Source organism: Equus caballus, chromosome 11, assembly GCF_041296265.1.
Source record: "Equus caballus isolate H_3958 breed thoroughbred chromosome 11, TB-T2T, whole genome shotgun sequence".
NCBI lineage: Eukaryota > Metazoa > Chordata > Mammalia > Perissodactyla > Equidae > Equus > Equus caballus.
Window position 1 is genome coordinate 44,081,926 of NC_091694.1, and position 20,639 is coordinate 44,102,564.

The following is a 20,639-nucleotide window of genomic DNA, read 5'->3' on the forward strand; positions in this document are numbered from 1 at the left end:
CCCAAGACAAGACTGTATATTCTTAAAATTATTGAAGATGCCAGAAAGTTGTTTTACATTTTGTGGATTATACCTACTGATATTTACTGTATTAGAAATTAAAAGAGAAAGTTAAAAATATTAATTCATTTAAAAATAAGAATGAAAAATATGAATATAAATAATATATTTTTAGGAAAAAATAATTCTATTCTCCAAAACAAAATAAATTTTAGTTAGAAAAGTGGCACTGTTTTACAATGTAATGTCTGGCTTCACAGAAGATAGCTAAATTCTTTCCTCTGCTTCTGTGTTCCATCTGTCGCAATCTGTTGTTCTGGTTGTAGTAAATGAAGAAAATTGGTCTCACACAGATAGGCTGTTGGAGAAGGAAAGACCTTGCAGACCCCCTAAAAGGGTGCCAGGAACCTGCAGGGGTCCTCAGATCACACTCTGAGAACTGCTGTTCTAAAAGCAAGACTGATTTAAATAATTAAAAGGCAACATGATGGTAAGTCTAATGTTGTAAGCTAAATGGTGTGTCAGAAGTCATTTAACTTGAAAACACAGTTTGTTTGGTGAGGTCACCTACGCTCAATTCTTCTCTTCCCCTGTGAGAAGTCAAAGACAACACATCGTGACGTGGCACAGCATGTTTACCCTCACAGGAAAATGCCCTGGAACAGTGCTCCAGGGCTCTGACCAAGTCAGGTAATGGCACGTATCCCTGTCCCCTGATGCCAGCCCCCGGATCCAGTGCTCCTCTTCTCAAGAGGAGATACAGGGAAGGAGAGAAGACAAACGCTGTGGCCTGCCCCATTTCTGGTTTCTGTCTTGATCATATACTCCAAAGTCCCTGACTTTGCTCGTGTCACTCAGTCAGGACCTGGCTCTTATCATCACCTACGCTACTGCCACTAAGTTCTAGCAACCAAAGCTTGCCCAGCTGAAGGGCCAATCAGTACCATTTCTTGCTGCACTCCAAGCGCTTCCTAAGAAAGTCAGCATCTGCCTTCCCAAAAAGGAGCTTTCAGAGGGCAGGAGACCAGACTGCTGAATATTACACCATTTAACATTAGTCATCCTTCCCGTACCATAATGCAGGCTGAACAAATCCTCAGAGCAGCTCTGGGCACTGAGGCAGGTGAAAGATAGAAGCAGATTCATGTAATAAAGTTCTGTGTCCTTACGACAATACTATCATCACACAATCAAATGAGTCTTCAAAGAATGCCCAGAGAAAATGGACAATAAGTACATCTACACTATCTTGTTCCAAAAGCAGATCAGATTAAGTCCTCACAAATTAAAACTCCTATCAATTCCAATCCACCCTTTCAGTGTCCCTGCCAAGAGGACCTGCCTTGATTAGTCTCTCTCTTCAGGATATGAGTTCTTTGGGGGCCCACAAAAACCCCCACAGTCTAGGTGGCTGCCAAGTAATTGCACCCTGAGTAGATAATGAACTTGCGGCTGCTGTAGCTGTTGATACTGTGTGTCTTGGAGTTTGACTGAGAAGATTAGGATCAGTACGTCTGAAACTCAAGCAAGTGCTGTGTAAAGGAGCAGCAAGTACCCAGCGGGCAGGACGGAAGTGGCCATTTTGAATTGAGGAAAGTTGCAGCCACTAGCCTTTAAGCACCCTGGCCACTAAACAGGTGTCCACAAGCAAGAAGGGAAAGAAAAGAAGAACCTGCTCCAGGGATCCCCAGGTTACATTTAGGGAAACAACAGATAAACAGATAAACTCAGCTTTAGGAACTAAAGTGAAATTAAACTTTGTTTCAACTTTAACGTCTTGTTTACATGCAAAGAGAAAGAAAGAAAATAAGTGAACAGTCTTTCAAAGCAACTGGCAATGTTTCTGTTATTTGTTAAATGAAAGCGTAGTATCTGTCTGTAAAGGGAAAAACAGCGTCTGCGGATACAGCTCTAAACTGGTTAGGCCAAATTCACTCACAAACAGAACAGTTCTGAATGGGTCAGTTTAAGGGAAAGAAGACCTTTACCTGAGAAAACAGTTTTCTGAAATCCTACCAGGGATCTAAGATTTAATCCTCTCAGACTAGAGTAAGGTGCCAAATATATCATTTATGAATTATATAGATTTTATATTTTTTGCTTTGTTCTGTGAAGTATTTCTCCTCACTAATACACTATTTATAATGAGGTTTTTCTTCTATTTAAAAAAAAGTGTAACAAAATCAAGTCATCTGTTCTGCTCTGATGGGTCTGTCTGGCAGCCTGGACCTAAGGAAGCCAGACCACCGAGGCCTCATTAAGTCACTACCAATCTTTCACCTCATGGTGACAACTCAGGACTGAAGAAAGGCTTCCAGAGAGGAAAGCAAAACCTCACTGACACTTGTCTCATGCTTCAAACTTCCTAAAAAATAGTGAGAAAGCACTCCTCAAAACCTTAGTCTTTTAAAATGAAGTTGTGAAGACTATGCAGCAACATGGAAAAACGGTCAAGTGATAAAAGTAAAGTATATGAAAACAGTATATCCTATATAACTACAGCTATGATACAAATCCAGACACACAGAGGGGGAAGCACGAAAAAAGTAACAAAATGATAATTTTGTATCATGGGGTAGGTGATATCCCCCCCAAATTTCTGAAATGTTACACGGCTTTTTGACTCCCTAAAGACTACCCAAATAATTCACTCTCATTATAAAAACTTTGGAAACACAGGAGGAGGAAGATGAGAGGGAGAAGGAAGAGGAGCAGAAGGAGGAAGTGGTGGCTGAGAAGGACGACGAGACAAATATAAACTTAAAAGCTGCCTACAATCCCACCACCTCAGGATAAGCCCTGTTCAGATTTTACGTATATCCTTTGGCAGAGTTCCTACGTGTAGACTCTATACATTTAACACAAACAAGGCATCAGACATACTCTTTTATTACAAATTACCACACACACTGTTCTCCAATATTGCTCTTTCCACATTGACAAAAAACTACATCTATCTACACCATAATTTTTAAATGCTGAATTTGTATGAGTAAACCAGAATGTATTTAATCAATTTCCGACTGTTGGAATCTGGATTGTTTTTTCATGCTTAGAAACAACACTGCTATAAACATTTTTACAATTAAACCTTTGTTATATCCTTAATTATCCATTTAATTTCCTTATCTCTTCATCAATATTTGGTATGTATAATTAAAACTTTCTTTTTGGGTCCAATTTGAACTTTTGTGTGTGTGTGTTTGCTTGCTACTTACACTTTTCTTTGGTGAGGTGCCTGTTTGGGACATCTGCCTATTTTTAACTGGTGTATTTCCCTTTTTCATAGTGATCAGTAACAGTACACTATTTATTTATACATTATGATGGTTGCAAACATTTTTCTATTATGTAATTTGCCTTTTAATTTAGTTTATGATGTCTTCTAGTCTGCTAAAATTTTTAATTTTAATGAAGTCAAATTTATCAGTCTTTTCCTTTATGGCTTCTAATTTTGGTGTTATGCTTATAAACATTTTTCTGCTACTATAACAAAAAATAAATAAGAGAAAAAAGTAGGAAGAGTGGTAAGAAAACATTAGAAAAACAGTGTCACTGAAAAGCCCAGCACTCACTGAGGCCTTGGCACAGTCTAGTCTCCAATTACGAACACACACAATTCAAACAGATCATTAAGTAGTGATTATCTGTCAACCACTTCTGTTAGGTACCCACTGTGTAAAGCATGCCCTAATATTTTACATTTGTATAGAGTATGTTGCAAATGTGCAAAATGATACAATCCCTATGGAATGGAGTTTGGAAATACCTAGAAAAATTTCAAATGCATTTACTCTTTTCACTAAGCAACACCATTTCTGGGACTTCATCCTATAGACACACAGGACTTGCATGCACATAATATTTACTTATTTGTGCACAGTAATAGCTAATACTTATTCAGCTCTTACTATGTGTCAGGCACTGTTCTCAGCATTTTACATGTATTAATTCAATGCAATATCGTTTGTAATAGTAAAAGACTGGAAACAACCCAAGATCCATTAGTAAGGGAACTGGTTAAATAAACTATGGCACATCCAGACAATGGAAGACAATGAAGCTGTACTGATGTGGAGACTGATATGGAAACGCCTCCAAGACATGCTGTTAAGTGAAGTGAGAGCAAGATGCAGAGCAGGGTATATGCATGCTACTTTGGTACACTAAAAAGCACTGGAAAGATACAAGAGAACTGAATAGAAACTAACTTGAAAGAAGGGGAGGGGAATAGAGTGGAGAGTGATGGAGATGGAAATAAAATCCTCTTTATACTTTTTTGTACTTTAATTTTGGAACAATGTAGTTTTGTTATTTATTAAGAATTACACTTTAGAAAACAAAACAAAACCACACACAAATCTGTTGGGAGCTTACACTTCACAATGAAATGTCACATCCACTAGGCTTGTTTTGATTTGAATCCTCACAACACTACGAGGCAGGCAGGGCTGCTATGAGCTGTCTAAAGTCACAGAGCCAGTAAGTAAAGCCCACACTCAAATTCAAGTCTTAACTTCAAATTCAGTCTTGTCCACGGGGCTCAGCTTCCTCCAACAGAGCACTCAGCAACAAGGAGACATGGCAGGTAGTTAGGGCTTCAGCAACAGATAACACAACAGCACGTAATCCAGCTGAAGCACCTAACTGTTTGGAGCCAATTCCATCTGCTCACACATCCCACATCAACAGTCATGTGCCCAGTTTTTGTGGGGTCCATTTATGAGGTATTTTATATCTTTAAATTAAAGAGATACCATGTGTTCTAAGTGCATATATTTAGAAGGAAGGAGAACAAGACGGGCTGGATGTTTAAAAAAAACAAGAGGAACAGAACAAAAACCACCACTTACGAGACAGACATTTGGACAGTGTCTGAGAAGAGGCTTCTTTTTCCTCCAGAGCAAAGACCAAAGTCCAGCTATGTGGTGAGGACACATTCATGCTCCTGAACCTTCTACATAAGACAAGGGATACCCTTATAGCTGGATATTACCTGTGGCCTCTTTCAGAAACAAAGGTTAGAGAAGATACCATTTCCTTGGTAAATATTCCAGGAAAAAAGCAGAGGGAAAAGTGTGGTAGAGAAAGAGGTTGTTTGGGTTTGTGGGTTGTATTTTTTCAAACCATCAAACCACAACGAAGTTTAGTGAGCAGAAGTATACACTTCCTGAGGAAGTGCCCTCTGCTAAGGAGTCCAGAAGAAGCCTGTCCACCTCTGAGCTGAAGACAGAAGGCAACACACTACCCAGTCTGATCTCCCCTTTCCCTGGACCAGTGAGAACAATCCAGGCAAGTCTGAGAGTACACACAATCCTGCCAGGATCTCTGATGTTGGAGAGGAGAGGAAAACACAAATTCAGGTGTCAGCCAAGGGTCTGTTTTCCTGCCGAACTCAATGATTTTTCTCTGACCCCAAAACTATCACTACTCGTATTTGTTTCAGGCAAAGCCTGTTCTTTTTTTTTAAGATTTTATTTTTTCCTTTTTCTCCCCAAAGCCCCCCAGTACATGGTTGTGTATTTTTAGTTGTCGGTCCTTCTAGTTGTGGCATGTGGGATGCCACCTCCACATGGCTTGATCAGCGGTACCACGTCTGCACCCAGGATCTGAACCAGCAAAACCCTGGGCTGCCCAAGTGGAGGGTACCAACTTAACCACTCGGCCACGGGGCCAGCCCCAAGGCCTGCTTTTTGATCATTCCTCAAAAGCTCCATGGATAGCAGGCAACAATATTTCTTGGCCTCACTCCTTGGACCTTCCTGCAGCATGCCCCACATGCCAAAAGCTACCCTTCTCAGCTACCGTTTCCCTGGCTGACCTCCCACTTCATTTCCAAAACAAGCCACAAGCCTAATACCTTTCCTAAAACTCCACTCACCCCTGAAGAATTGCTAAGGAGCCTTTACAGTTCCAATCACTCACCATCTCCCTTGCAGTTTATCCCCAATAATATTTTGCACTTATTCTGCGTTTTTGTTTTGCATATTTGTTCTTATAATAAATTTAAAACATCATATGGAGCAAGATTTACAGCATCAATGGTTCCAGCTTCAATTTTCCCAGCCCCCCGGCCAAGGACCTAGCATTTGAAGGAATTAAGCACTAAAATGTCACTGAGATGGCATAACAGGACAGTTGCGCTTCCACCCCCACTCCTCCTGAAGTTTCCAAAACCTGCCTTAAAGTCTAACCGCAAAGCCTTTCTCCTGGACTCATCTTCTGACTGCTCTGCTCTGCATCATTTACCACCAGGTTCTCCCTGACATCATCCAGTCCCTCGGCTTCTCCCTAACCCCACACCCATTTCAACAACCTCAGCTTCAATGTCTTCCTATTGTCTCCTCACTGAGGGGGCCCTCCCTGGTTCTTCTTTCTCTGTCACCTCCCTTCTCTGAGAAATCATCCTTTCTCTTGCTCTTCTCTGTCTGCTTTATCCTATATCTTACAGTCTGAAGAGCACACCACGAATGCCACTTCTGTCACATCACAGCCCTCTTCAGATCCCCTTCCTGTGTCATAAGTGAGTAAGTATAAATTCCTCTGAGGGTCCGAGACATTCATTCCCCCATGGTCTGTGCATGGTTCCCTGCATCCCATCAATAAATGTGAGGTGATGCTGTTGCTAATGGTTTTTCCTCAGCACTAAGTTTATTCACCTCCACTGCTTTCTCTCATGAAACTAAGCCCACGTGATGAGTCATGCAACCAGTAACTGGAGATGTAGCTCAATGGTCACCCTAGGGTCCTGAATTCTTAGAAACCTGAAGCTAGAACCATGGACAAGGTAGACAGCCGTCCTCTAGAAGGGCCAGATTAAGGGACTTACATTCTTGTTCTCCTGCCTACATTCATCCACAGATAACAACAGTAACAATGATAGCTAAGATTTTTGAGCACTTCTTACATGCTTGGCACAGTTCTCACAACAACCCCACGAGGTAGATGTGATTAGTATCCCACCTTTATAGATGAAGAGAACCGAGGCTTAAGTGAGTTAAGCACCACGCCCAAGGCTACGCGGCCAATCGGCGGAAGTGCTAGGACGTGGGCCTGGGCTCCAGGCTCTAGGCTTAACCTCTATCTTTCTCAAACAAATGCAAACACACCTTGGAGATAACCTGGTGAAAATAATAGATCCTCTCTACAGAGAAAGCAAATACACACACAAAAATCTCTATTAAATGTGAGAGGATTTCTCCCTGAAACTGATGCCTGGTTGCAGGTTAGGAGGAGCCTCTGTCCCATAGTTTGTTCCCCTCTCACAAACAGGAACCCTCTCCTAGTCACACACTTTGATAAGGAAGCAGCAGTCCATCTGAGAGCTCATGCTTCCTCTGTTCCACTCACATGCACTATTTTTTAGCTCGAGTCATGCGGACTCTTTGGTTAACAAAGATGAAGGATGAGAAGTCCCTCTAAAGGAACTCAGATACCCAGATTTGATGGTAGCAGCACTTTTCCTAAGCCTAGAGAGACATGAAAAACATGAGGTGACATGACAAATTTGTATCTTGGCCCTTTTCAGGAAATGAGAAGCCTCTGCTTCTAGTTCATATAATTTTCTCTTATTCCAGAGCAAGTTCAGCTCAATACTGTCCATAATTTATATTATCTGTGCTAGAAATCGAAAACTGAATCTCTAACAGATCTGCAAATAATCAGTTATCTTTCATCACTGTAGTCCCCCCTTATCCATGAGTGATTCAGTCCAAGACCCTTAGTGGACGCCTTAAACTGCAGAGAGTACTGAGCTCTGTGTGTACCATGCTTTCCTACACATACCTACTCATGATAAAGTTTAATTTATAAATTAAGCACAGTTAAGAGATTAACAATAACAATTATAACAATATACTGTAATAAAAGTCATGTGAATGTGGTCTCTCTCTCTCAAAACATCTCATTGTACTGTACTCACCTTTCTTCTTCCTGTGAGGATGTGATGATGATACAATGCCTATGTGATGAGATGAAGTGAGGTGAATGATTTCATAATGCTACTCAGAACAGCACGCAATTTAAAACTTACAAATTGTTTATTTCTGCAATTTTTCATTTAATATTTTTGGACCACAGTTCGACCAGACAACTGAGACCATGGAAAGCAAAACCACAGATAAGGGGGACTATTATAATCATATTTTTAGGGAAGTGACCTGAGTAAAATTAAGAAATCTGAATTCCAGCTCCATCTCTGACACTGTGCAACTCAAATAACCTGAAACCTTTCAATACATTTTCATTTTTTCCACATAAAACAGAGGTATAATCACCGGCATTCACATCCTCAGTTACTCTATCTTGATGCCATGAGGAAAAATAAACACAAATACATGAGCAAATTAAATTCTTAGGAAGCAAGATGCTATGAACTCTACGTCCTGAGTACCTCTGACAGAAATATGGAATAGTCACTAAACTTTTTAGAGTTATAAAACAGGAAACAGTTTGAAAAACGCTTTCATACACTATTTCATCTGAGGGCTGTAAAACTATAGGACCTCATAAGGCAACAGTAATTACCCATGTTACTGATAAGGGAAACGCAAAACCATAAGGAGTTAAATTACTCCACAGCATCTAACTGTCTCTCCTGGTTCAACAATATATACAACGTTCTATGAGGAATACGCTGAATTTTGTGCCTAGCTTTGGACACCCTGTCTCCAAAACCACACGGGGTAGGCTGACTGGTGAGGCAATTAAAGGCCATACTGATGGATTTAAGGAAACAAAAGTCCACATATAATCTGAATCAGCCACATAAGTTTCTTTCCAGATTAATCTCTAAGATGCCAAAGACTCTTTAACTGAAATCATCAAGAGACTCCCTTTCAGGAGGAAGTCTGGAAATTTTACTAAAATGAATTCAGGAACAAAGAGGTTCATTTGTAAGAAAAGATGAAGAACGTAGGTTAAAAACAATTTCACACGTTCATGTATCTTAAAGGCACAAAAGCAAACTGAAAAATGAAAAACTAATCTTGGTTCAAAATGAAAATTAAGAAAGAGAGAATTTTTTAAAAATAAAGATTTTCCTTCAATGACCATTACAGAATTTGAAAATATTCCTCCTACCCTCACTTAAAAGTTATATTACTTAGCATATTAAAAAACTAGACTAAACAAGCATTAAGAACTGTGCTATGACAATTCCACATTCACAGCTCTGCTGTAGCAGACTTCAGAACTGGAATACCATCCCATGACTAAGTGAACCGATCATAAAGAAGTAAAGTTTCCTAATAAGACTGGTTCATTAGGGAGAGCGTCCAAGAATTTAATTTACCGACTGTCAAAAACACTTTGTTACACGCATGGTAGAACTCGGACAACCACTGACGATGGGAGATGGGCACGTGGGGATTCCTTAATTCTATTCAGTCCACTTTATACATGTTCAAAATTGTTCATGATAAAAAAGTTAAGAAAAAAACAGAAAAACATGTTATAAAGCAGCATGAACAAAATAATTCTGGTAAATTTTGGGAGGTTACATACAGTTTTTACTTGACCAACTCACAGTGTGCTAACTTTGGACACAAACCCTCACAGGATGCCTCATCCCTCCCTCCTCGTCCGGACTCCCAGCCATTACGGTGCCGTACGAGCCCTGTCTCCTGACATCGGACACTTACAAGATGCCTCCAGATCCTTTTTACAGTTTTGTGTCCCCTCAGCAACTAGCTTCTGATCACCAAAGATCGAAAGTGATCTGTTATTTCCATGAGTGGACTAGATGCTACTAGAAGAGAGAAGCTGAGAGGAAGCAAAGTTTAGTGGTTAAGAAAACAGGCTCTACTGTCAGCCGGTCTAGGTTATAATTCTGGCTCTGTCTCTTTAGATCACTTTAGATAATTTCTTAATCACGTAAAGATAGTTTCGCAGATGAATTTCTGACTAAGAGCGAGAAGCACCAATGGTTATCTCCCCTATTTTAAATTCTTAAATAGTGTACAAACTATTTACCGTAACAAGCCTATCAACATTTCAAAATGAAAGACAATTTAACAAGTCCCAAGGTCTGTTCCCCCATCCAACTGTGAAATCCATTTCTGATATGACCCACAAACAAGGCAAAAATGCACAGTCAAGTATTCCAAGAAGCTGAGGAGAAAAGAAAGCCATGTTGGTTGTACAACATGTTAGATACGCATCCAATTTTCAGTCCAGCTGACTAATACTAGAATTCATCAACATGAAGTAACTCAACGAGTCCAGGAAGACAAGAATTAATTTCCCCTTTTATGTCTCCTATAGTCAGAAGGAACCTTTGCCCATTTGGGGAAATGGTCAGGTTATTTGATTTATTTAGCAATTTCTGTGCAGGAAAGGCCATGAACATGACCAATGGGCAAGACCAAAGCCAGGACTGGGCAGAGTGCAAGGGCAGCCTGCCCAGGTATCTGGGTTCCGTTTACCTCCAACTTGTATTATCAACAGTGCTTTTTCAGAAACCATGAAACTTAACAGGAAGAAATCCCAAAGAGAATACTAACAAACTGTTAACAATGTTATCTACAGAAACAAAATCCCAGCAATGCTGTTTAAGGCTGTCACATCTCCCAAGAGAGCACAAACAGAAGCTCTGCCTCAGAGGTGCCAGCCAATGCCCATCAGGATGACAGACAGAAGGGCCCTGCTGGGGTAAACACACATCACCAGCATAATAACATACACACTCTCCTAAGGTCAGACCAAGTGTGCCAACTAAATTAGATCATGTTTTCTTTTCCTTCCTTCCTGTTAAGTCAGAAAGAACATTACCAAGAAATAGATGAGAATAATTTATTTTGGCTATGAATGAACTATTTTCCACCCCCACTCAGTTCAATTTCTTATCTGTTGGCTCTCCACTGAAATGCTTTGCTCTGTATAATCTCAGGCATTTTAGTTATTTGAGAACAACAAAAAAAGTCAGTTTAATCTTAACTAGATAGCTGATTTCACTTGGAAAGATTACAGGCAGATCACAGGGATCAAGACCCCAGCTCTCTCAACACAGTAACGAAATGAGTAAGTCAGCAGAAGGAAAACTTTTACTGAGTAGGAGTAAAGAAGTACAGCTGAACGGGAAAAAAATAGCAAAGTGGCCCAGAATCCTCTTTAAGAGTATATATTTAGGCTCAAAGTGATAAAGACAATAATTCATACTACACAAAACACAGAGCATTTGCCTAACAAGTGTACATACTCTCTTAAATGGATATCACTACTATCTACAAACTCAACGACTGTTACAGATAGAAAATATCACTGAAGCAAGCCAGTGGATCCAGGCTTGTCCAAACAAACCAAAACTCCAGTTCTTTTCCTAGACATTCACCTTTATGATAACAAACCCAATTACAGGGATCAAATTAGGTCAAAAATGAATCAGAAGCTACAGATGTTCATCTGAAGCAATATCTTACGTTTTACAATGTGACTAATATCAAATCCTTCCAATTCAAGACAAGCTATTCCCTTGCATCCGTTTCACCAATTTACAGATATAATTGAACTGAGAGTTATTTTTAATCTTTCTGCTACCTTTAAGGTTTATGCCCCTCTCTACCTGATCCCAACATGTATTTGTCTTAAAATGAAATTCATCTTATAAGAAATAACTAATTAAAAAATATGTTGCATTTTAATTCATAATAATTTAACAAGCACCCCATAATCACAGAACAATAACAGAATTCACAGAAGGGGGACATGTAACTACCTGACAATGAACAGAAATGAACTAACAGTGTTTTTATTTGTTTATATATAAACCCTGAGCTGCTGAGTTTCACCACAGGATCCCAGGGATAGTTGGCCAAAATCCACCAATGATCATTTTATGAGGGATTAAAAGACTTAGAACAAAAGATTAAATGAGGGATGCAACAGGCAAAGAGTTGCTGAGATCTCTATTTTCTTTTTAAGAAAATTTCTGGCTGATTCCTGCTTGGGTGAGACGTATGCTTAAGTTTGAGTCCAAGTATCCGGGTATCCCATAGCTTCCCTACCTACTTCCTCCTAGTCTTTGTTTTCTTTTTTTTTTTTTCTGCTTTATCTTCCCAAACCCGCCCCGTACATAGTTGTATATCTTAGTTGCAGGTCATTCTAGCTGTGGGATGTGCGACGCTGCCTCAACGTGGCCTGACGAGCGGTGCCATGTTCGCGCCCAGGATCCGAACCGTGGGCCACCGCAGCGGAGCGCGCGAACTTTACCACTCGGCCACAGAGCCAGCCCCTTGGTTTCTTTTTCTTTTCTTTTTTTTTTTGAGGAAGACTGGCCCTGAGCTAACATCCGTGCCCATCTTCCTCTACTTTATATGTGGGACACCTGCCACAGCATGGCTTGATAAGTGGTGCGTAGATCTGTGGCCAGGATCCAAACCAGCGAACCCTGGGCCGCTAAAGCAGAGTGCATGAACTTAACCACTGCACCACTGGGCTGGCCCTCCCCGTCGCTTAAGTAGTCTAGTGAGCTGTGGTTAATGTTCTTTTCTCAGCCAGAATCCACTGGCTAAGGGTAAGGAGTGTGGACTCCAGAACAGAGCTATTACAAAATGACACAGCACACAGCACACACGCAAATACAGGCTTACGTGCATAACACTCTATGGCAGTTGCTGCTTTTGGTTTGAAACCTTAAAAATTAAAGAATAAAACCTCCTTAAAAGGCTTTTTAATCCACTATGAAAAACAGTCTTTAAAAATACGGCCTCAAAAATTTGCAGGAATATACCCTAAAGTGTTAATCAATTGAGATCTCTGGGGTGGTAGGATTATTAGAGATTTTTATTGTCCTCTTTTTGCTTATCTCTATTTTTTATTTTTCTACAACTCATATATTACCTGTTTTTTTTAGCCTAATTTACTTATGACTGCTGCCTGGGTTTTGATTTGTCAGAATAAAACAGTTCTAAACAGTAACCAAAGCATTCTTTTCCTCTTTAAACTTCACAACTTCTAAGGAGTCTCCAATAAATGCCTCAAGTTTTGCCAATCCCATTCTCCCTCAGAAGGCTTCTGCCCAGTGCAGTAAATGAAAATGCGCTAAATGCTACATAGCAAACATCCTAGCAAATGGCACTCAAACTTCTCACTGGCCAAGTAGTTCAGGCACAAAGAGGTCTGGTAGGGCCAGCCTGGTTTGGAACGAATGCCAGCACATATTGGGCTTAGAGGCAACTTGGCAGTTCACGCATACCATGCAGGTCACTGGGATTCTGGGGGCAAACCAGATCCTCACATTTTTCTCTAGAACAGTCTAGTTGATAGGACCACCACTAAAAATGCCCAAACTACTGCAGCTTTCTACCCATAATTCTTAGGAAGCAGAGACCCTGTCACCCTTAGTACTACGAGATTAAGCTCACCTTTGTGGCCATGGTCTTCACCCCATGAATTCTCCACTCTCCATTTCACAAACGCACCATCCTGATCATCCTGCAAAAGAGTGGACAACAGTGTACAGTCTGCAACTAGATCCCTCCTGCTGAGGTGTCACAGAATTTTAGCTCTTCTTTAGCCACTCAGAAGAAACAGTCTTCTGCATACAAACGTGATATGCATGATCAGGACCACACATGTTCTACTATAACTAATGAAATACTCGAATAGAACTGGAGTCTGAATCTCCTGGGGTAAAAATGCAATAAACCTAACAAAGCAGTAAATACTATTTTCTCCTTTACATTATATTATATACAAAAAATAAGCATATTAAAATGCTTCTTGGCTAAGAAAAATGAAACATCAAATTACTAAAAGCAGTGAACACGACTGAAACCAGGGTCTCTGGTTTTTAATCAATGTTCTTTGCAAAGGCATCCCACTGTATTTATTTTAGAAATAATTCTAAGACCTGGTCACAGCTCAAAGACAAAAACAAACACATTCTCATCATACTGCCTAATTTTCTACTTAGGAGAACCAAGTAATGATACTCTGCAAACGTGTTCTTTCACTGATTCAGTTACACAAATGTTGAATTTAATAGAGACTGAAAGGCAAAGCAAAAGCAGAAAGACTATTTTCATAAAACAAAACCCGAGCAATTCTACTGTTCTCCCTCTTCCATCTTCCTTAATAAAATATGCTCAATTTTCATCTTCTTAAAGGGAAATGCAATTCATCATGATAAGCTTCATTTAGTCTTTACTACAGTGACACAGAGAGGGACAATACGAAGGCTCCATTTGGGAAAAGACTTTTCTCTTCCATGTTTACCCAGGCATTTGCTGATGTCAAAACAACTCAAATCTTTGTAGCATAAGAAGAGGCTGGCCCCTGAATTATCTCCTAATGATTTCATCTGTCAACTCCCACTGGCAATAACGGCATGAGAGTCATCTACAGGGGATTTGACTTTACTCTTGGCAGTCTTCTTGGATCTCAGTAATTTTCAGTCTCAGAAATAGCCATCAATCAAACTCATAAGTTTCAAACACCCTTGTCTGTACTACTCCTTACTCTTAGCCCCAGGTACCTTCAAAACCATATCACTGAACTATACATTCTGGGGCTAGCCTATTAAATGTCTGTTTTGGTTTTCTACTCCCCTCATTTTAATCCATCTTTACTTTCCTTTTAAATATCACTTTCAGAATCTATATCACCCAAGGTCATTTATTACTGTAAGTAAGAAAATGTTTCCCCTTCTTTCCCTTTGCCAATGAATTCTTGCATGACCTGGATCAGGCTGCTCTCTGTGTTGTCTACAAACCTAGAATAATACCTGGATCTCTGTCATAGGGACTCCAAGAAACCAGCAACGAAAAAGAATATCCCAGAATATAGCTGCTAGCATTTATCTCTACATAGTCATTCAAATGCAGTGCAAACTAGTTTTAGTGGTTAAAAACTTAAAGTGGAAGGAAGAGAAAAATCTCACTATATAATTCCAGTTATCATAATATAAATTCTGCTTTATGCTACTAGTATGGAAGGTAGCTCCATTTCCTTCAGGAAAAAATGGCACATTAATAAACCATGCCAACCAAACAATGGAAGTTCCAGAGAAAATGACCTGGAATACGTATGATTTTTAGTTCTGAAGAAGAGGAATACTCTATAACAGAGACAGAAAAAGATAAAAAGCCAAACCTCTCTTGGAAATTATAAGGTTTGTGGTTTGTAATAATCTTCTAAATAGTTTAAAAGCTTAACTTTAATTTAAGGAGTTCTAGTTATAAATCTACTGAATTTTACATTATAGTAGACCCAAACACATGACTATGAACAACTTAGTATTTTATCCTAGGTATTTTAGTAGTATTTTATTTACTTTACTATTTTACTTTATTATTTATAGTATTTTGTGAACAGTTCCTTCTAATGTTTTGCTTCTAATGTCAAGGTGGTCATTCTGTGACTTTCTTTCCAGTAATTAGACCGGCAAGAAAAAGAACATTTTTGCTTGGGGTGGTAAAGAATTAAAGTAGTTTGAAGTCTTTTCTTCATTATGATCCCTGAGCACAGGAATAAAATATCCATTCTACAGCCTAGAAATGGGGAGGCTTATTTGTGAAAGATAAAATTTCAGTTGTTTCCAACACTGTGTCCTAGAAATAGTGATATTACCATTCAGAGTATTTCACAGGAAATTCAAAATACTTTACACCCAATTTCCTGAAACTCTGCATAAATCCTGTAATGGGCAAAGGAGTCCACAAATTACTGTTACTGACATTTTACTGTAGAACAATCTGAATGACAAATGAAAGGAAGGTAAGTCTGAACATAAGTCATCAAGATATGAACACTTTCAGAGAACATTTTAATTCCTCATTAAACAGAAGTTATCTTCTCCCAAGTTCCCTTGCTGACCTCTCTTCACAACAAGAACTTCCAAAGTGATAGAAAAGCAGTTACTTCTTTACTCCCTCCTGACTCAAATTCTGGTCCTCGTGAAAAGTTCCTATTTTTATTCCCTCTGAGTAGGCAGCCAAACCCCAAGTGACGTGGGCACAAGGTCTTGCTTGGAAGCTAGGTTTAACAGAAATCATACACACTATGAATGAAGATTGCCGGATAAGGAGTCTGTAGGAGAATGCAGGTCCACCTGTGCAAACACTGCAGCAGGCATGCTGAGGATCGTACCTTCTCTGAGACAGCAGTGAAGGTCATGGCGTGGGTCATAAGTGACTCACCAAAAGTCAACCTCTCAGCTTTATTCATGTTCTTCAAGGAGACACCAAACACTAACTCGTGGTCATAGCTGTAAGAAGAATGATAGTACAGAATAAAGAGAATACAATCATGGGGGGAAAACTGGCTTCTGGTTATAAAAGGAACACAAAAGAAACTGAAGGGGCTTGATAGCTCCAAATAAATTTGGGCTTATAGCTCTCCAGAGAATATGGTACATGTAGAATTTAGTTTCTCAATGGGATTCCACTCTCTATGTGTCACAAGAGTACTAAGGAAAATACTAAGTGATTAAATATAAATTCTCCAAATCAAAAAGCTGACAAGATGATTTTGCACTGTCATTTTGGCAAGAAAACCTTAAAAAAAGGTTCTGAAGTAACTTCTTTCAAAAATGGTCTCTTTTGAGCTGGTAGAACCACCCAGTTTCTGAATTCATTTAGACCATTGCTGACTGTGAAATTTAAATAAGTGATGTCAAAAATATTGGAAAATATTTCCAAAGTTAAAAAAAAATTCATGAATTCTCTTTTAGCAGATTTCTTTTCTCTTATTGTTAACTGTCAAGATATTTACTCACTTCCTACAAGTAACAATTACTTATAAATAACGCTAAAGTGGTATATTTTATAGTCAAGGAATTCTGTATATGATTTAGTTCACAAATGAACCTTCACTGTCATCAACAACCAGGAGGAAGGCTTTAAAGTGTGTATGCAAATTAGCCCAAGTTGTCATAAAGACAAGAGGCATCAAATTAAGAGAAGTAGTTAAGAAGGATCAAACAGCAAACAAAAGGTCTGGAAAACTTTTCATTACATTTCCAAATGTGCTGAGCAGATTTACACAGTAATCAATGACTTTTTAAAAGTGTCTTTCTCATATAGGATGGCTTTCTAGGAACACTCAAGAATTTCAACTCAATTATGAAGTATAACCTTGACTTCCCAGGTTAGAGCATATAAGTCTGTGGAGTTTCTGCTATGAGTCCTCAAACTCTACAAGTTGGAAAGAAAGAAACCCACCCTCAAGCCAGCCTTAATCTTTGGGTAAACCTAAGCTGGGTCATTTTGTACCAAGAGTACACTCCAACAGCTACAACCCACAAATGACTTTCTATTTTAAATTTCTTACACTCACACATTCATGTCACTGAGGCCCAGCTTGCCAGAGAAGTGTTTTCCAACATCACAGCCAAACCACACAGCCTAGAAATACAGGACAGAGCAAGAAAAAAAGTCAACATAAATCCTATCTTCCTATTATACCAAAGTGGAAGAAGAGGTTTTAACCCCAACTAAGCAGAAACAATACAAACCTCTCCATCTTTGATGGAGGCAGCAACCATCTTTTTCAAGAAGTCAACGGGCTGGTTATTATATAGAGTTTTTCGCCCTCCAACCATATTGCTTAAGTAGTCCACTGTATAAAGTTTGTTGTACTTGTGCTGGGGCCGAGGGTCATTCACTAAACAAATCTATTGAGATCAAGAACATGTTGATTAGAACATAAAACCAGGAATGTCAAGCAAGACACACACCTCTCCTCTAAATTCATGTTTGCATCAAGCTCATCACCTCTGCCCATAAGAATAAGAATCACAAACATACTGTTAAATAACAAAGAAACAAAACATGGTAAAGTCATGTAAGAGCAGACCTTGTACCTAATTAGTGCAAGGGACACATTTGGGAGCTGCATCTATCTGTTTTTCCTACTGGCAAGAATTGTCCCAAAACTAATTCTGAAGAACTCCATGCGCTGAGTGAGGCAAGTACAAGACCCTTGCTCTCAAGTTACAAGACAGGCTCAACACCCTGTAATACCACAACGAAGTTGGAATTCCAATTATAGAACAAAGCCATTTGCTTATAAGAGGATCCAGATGTCAATAAAGGAGGGGTATCTGGTCATCCTGCTAGGCAAGTGGAGGAGACCTGAAGAGAGCAGGAAAAACTAGGATAGGACACTGCTCCCTTCCACAAGAAAATCCCCAGAGGGGTCCATAGTACAGGGGTGCTCTGAACCCATGGTAAGAAACACTCAACGACAATAAAAAACTTTTACTGTCTTTGCACCTGAAAGTGATTCTGGGTCCAAACCAGGGAAGCATGTGGGAATTAAGCTGCTGGCCTACAGTTAGACAGGTCTCTAAAGAGGAGCACTGGGGATCTTGATATGGCGAACTTCAGTCAGTGCATAAAATATTTCAGAGGAAGGAGGAAAAAAGTTTGTTTAGCATCTAGTTTGATGCTCATGCATGTTAACCCAGGAATCTTATACCCTTCCCTGTAGTCCATAGGCATCTGAAAGTAAACAGCCAGTGGCTGCCTGTGCCAGTCTCCAACCTTATCTTCCATATTGAAGAGTGGCTTGACATGTTTCCTGTAAAACTCCAAGGGTGTTATGGGACCAATCTTCTGATAATTTTTATCTTTGTCTCGATACTCCCAGGTAAATGTCTCTGGTGGATTACCCAAACAGATGCACACCACTCGGAATATCTGCAAGAAAGAAGGACAGATGAGTGAGGGCTAGGGAGAGGCGTTATTTTTTACCTCTTCATTTTCCTCAAGCTTGGCAAACATAAGAAATCAGTGGCTAAATTCAAGCTAGAAATTTCACAGGGAATCTAATATTGCTCCAAAAATTGGAAGGCTAGTGTCCAGGATCTGTAATCAGTCAATTTGCGAGTTCTTAAACAAACACTCTTAACAATATAATTCTGAAAGGTTAATATTTAGTGCTTGGTATTTGCCCTGTAAATTAAACTTCCTGAGCAAGACACTGCTCACCACTGACACACAACAAGACCTGGGTGCTGCTCTGCTGATTACACTTCAAGCAACAAATAATAACGTGTATTTCATAGATGGATTTCCTTCCCTTTATGCTTCTAGATTTTGCTTTGATTGTGCCAGGGGTCTCCACTCATAGAAAAGTCATTAGATTTTCATTTGGAGCTTGGATGACAATGCCTGTTGAAAGTATTATTAGAACAAGAATAACTTTTAGTCGTAAAGTACCATTTTTGGGGTTGTGAGAACACAATATTTTCTACTGATATCACAACACCTTCAAGTTAGCATCATTACAATCCAAGGATATACTTTATATTATTTCATCTTATAGAAAGACAAAAATAGAAGTACAGAATGGAGATTCCTCAAAAAACTAAAAATAGAACTACCATACGATCCAGCCATCCCACTACTGGGTATTTATCCAAAGAGCCTGAAGTCAGCAATCCCAAAAGTCCTGTGCACCCCAATGTTTATTGCAGCACTGTTTACAATAGCCAAGACGTGGAAGCAACCTAAGTGCCCATCAACAGACGAATGGATAAAGAAGATGTGGTACATATATACAATGGAATACTACTCAGCTGCAAAACAGAACAAAATCATTCCATTTGCAATAACATGGATGGACCTTGAGAGAATTATGTTAAGTGAAATAAGCCAGTGAGAGAAAGATAATCTGTGTATGACTCCACTCATATGAGGAATTTAAAACTATGGACCAAGAACAGTTTAGTGGATACCAGGGGAAAGGTGGGGTGGGGGGTGGGCACAAAGGGTGAAGTGGTGCAGCTACAACATGACTGACAAACATTAATGTACAATTGAAATTTCACAAGATTGTAACCTATCAATAACTCAATAAAAAAAAATAGAAGTACAGAGACATACCTTGTATAAGATCAGAGTATATAAAGTACTTCCTCTTCTATATCAAATTTACTATATCTTTTAAAAAACAGTACACAATGATCTGCCTCTTCTTTCTCTTACCCCCCAGTCACCACCTTGATCCAATTTCATCACTTATTACCTGCGTTATTTGTACCACACATTTGTATACTCCATTACAGTCAAGAGAAATGGATTCTATATTAAGTGTGACTATTTTGTGCTAGATACTATATATCTGCTAGGTTCACTTAATTTTCATAAACTCTCTCAAGGTAAAATTTCCCCTACTTTTTTTTTTTCTCAAGAGAGATCAAGACTCAAAGAAATCAAATAACCTACTTAAGGTCACACAGCCAGTAAGTGGCAGAACCACGATCTGAACCGAGGTTACACACTGTCACAAAAAAACCCAAACTTTTTTTTGCTCCATGGATACAGGGTTCAAAGAAGGGAACATTTGCTGAATGTCTTCTGTGCTGCACTATAAGCTCTGAACACCGTCTCTCTTAATCCTCTCAACAAAAGTGGTAGATATTGTCCTCATTTTACAGATAAGGAAATCAACATTCAGGGAAATAAATAGCTTGACTGAAGTCACAAAGCCAATAAACGGCAGAGTTAGGATTTGAACGCAGAACTGACTTCACGGCTGTTACCATAACACTACGAATTAAGCATTTATCATTCACCGTAACTTTCTGGGTTTCATATAACTTGTCTCCTCCAAAAGATCATAAATTTCTTAAGGCTAAGGACCAGGTCATGGATATTTTGTGTCTTCTATAGCATCTAGCACTATAGCTGACCTAG

The 20,639-nt window shown here is 39.3% G+C and overlaps 1 protein-coding gene across 2 annotated transcripts in view; it reads right to left on the reverse strand.

Moving 5' to 3' along the window:
* BLMH (bleomycin hydrolase) overlaps positions 1 to 20,639 on the reverse strand; it is a 45,045-nt gene that overhangs the window by 2,245 nt on the left and 22,161 nt on the right. Inside the window, exons 7-12 of one of the 2 annotated variants that reach the window (XM_023653172.2) lie at positions 18,483 to 18,638; positions 17,453 to 17,611; positions 17,275 to 17,342; positions 16,087 to 16,204; positions 13,362 to 13,431; positions 7,922 to 7,960 (exon numbers count right to left, since the gene is read on the reverse strand). In XM_023653172.2, coding sequence (XP_023508940.2) covers positions 7,922 to 7,960; positions 13,362 to 13,431; positions 16,087 to 16,204; positions 17,275 to 17,342; positions 17,453 to 17,611; positions 18,483 to 18,638 — 610 coding nt within the window. The remainder of the gene's footprint in view (positions 1 to 7,921; positions 7,961 to 13,361; positions 13,432 to 16,086; positions 16,205 to 17,274; positions 17,343 to 17,452; positions 17,612 to 18,482; positions 18,639 to 20,639) is intronic. The other variant, XM_023653173.2, reaches the window with a different exon arrangement.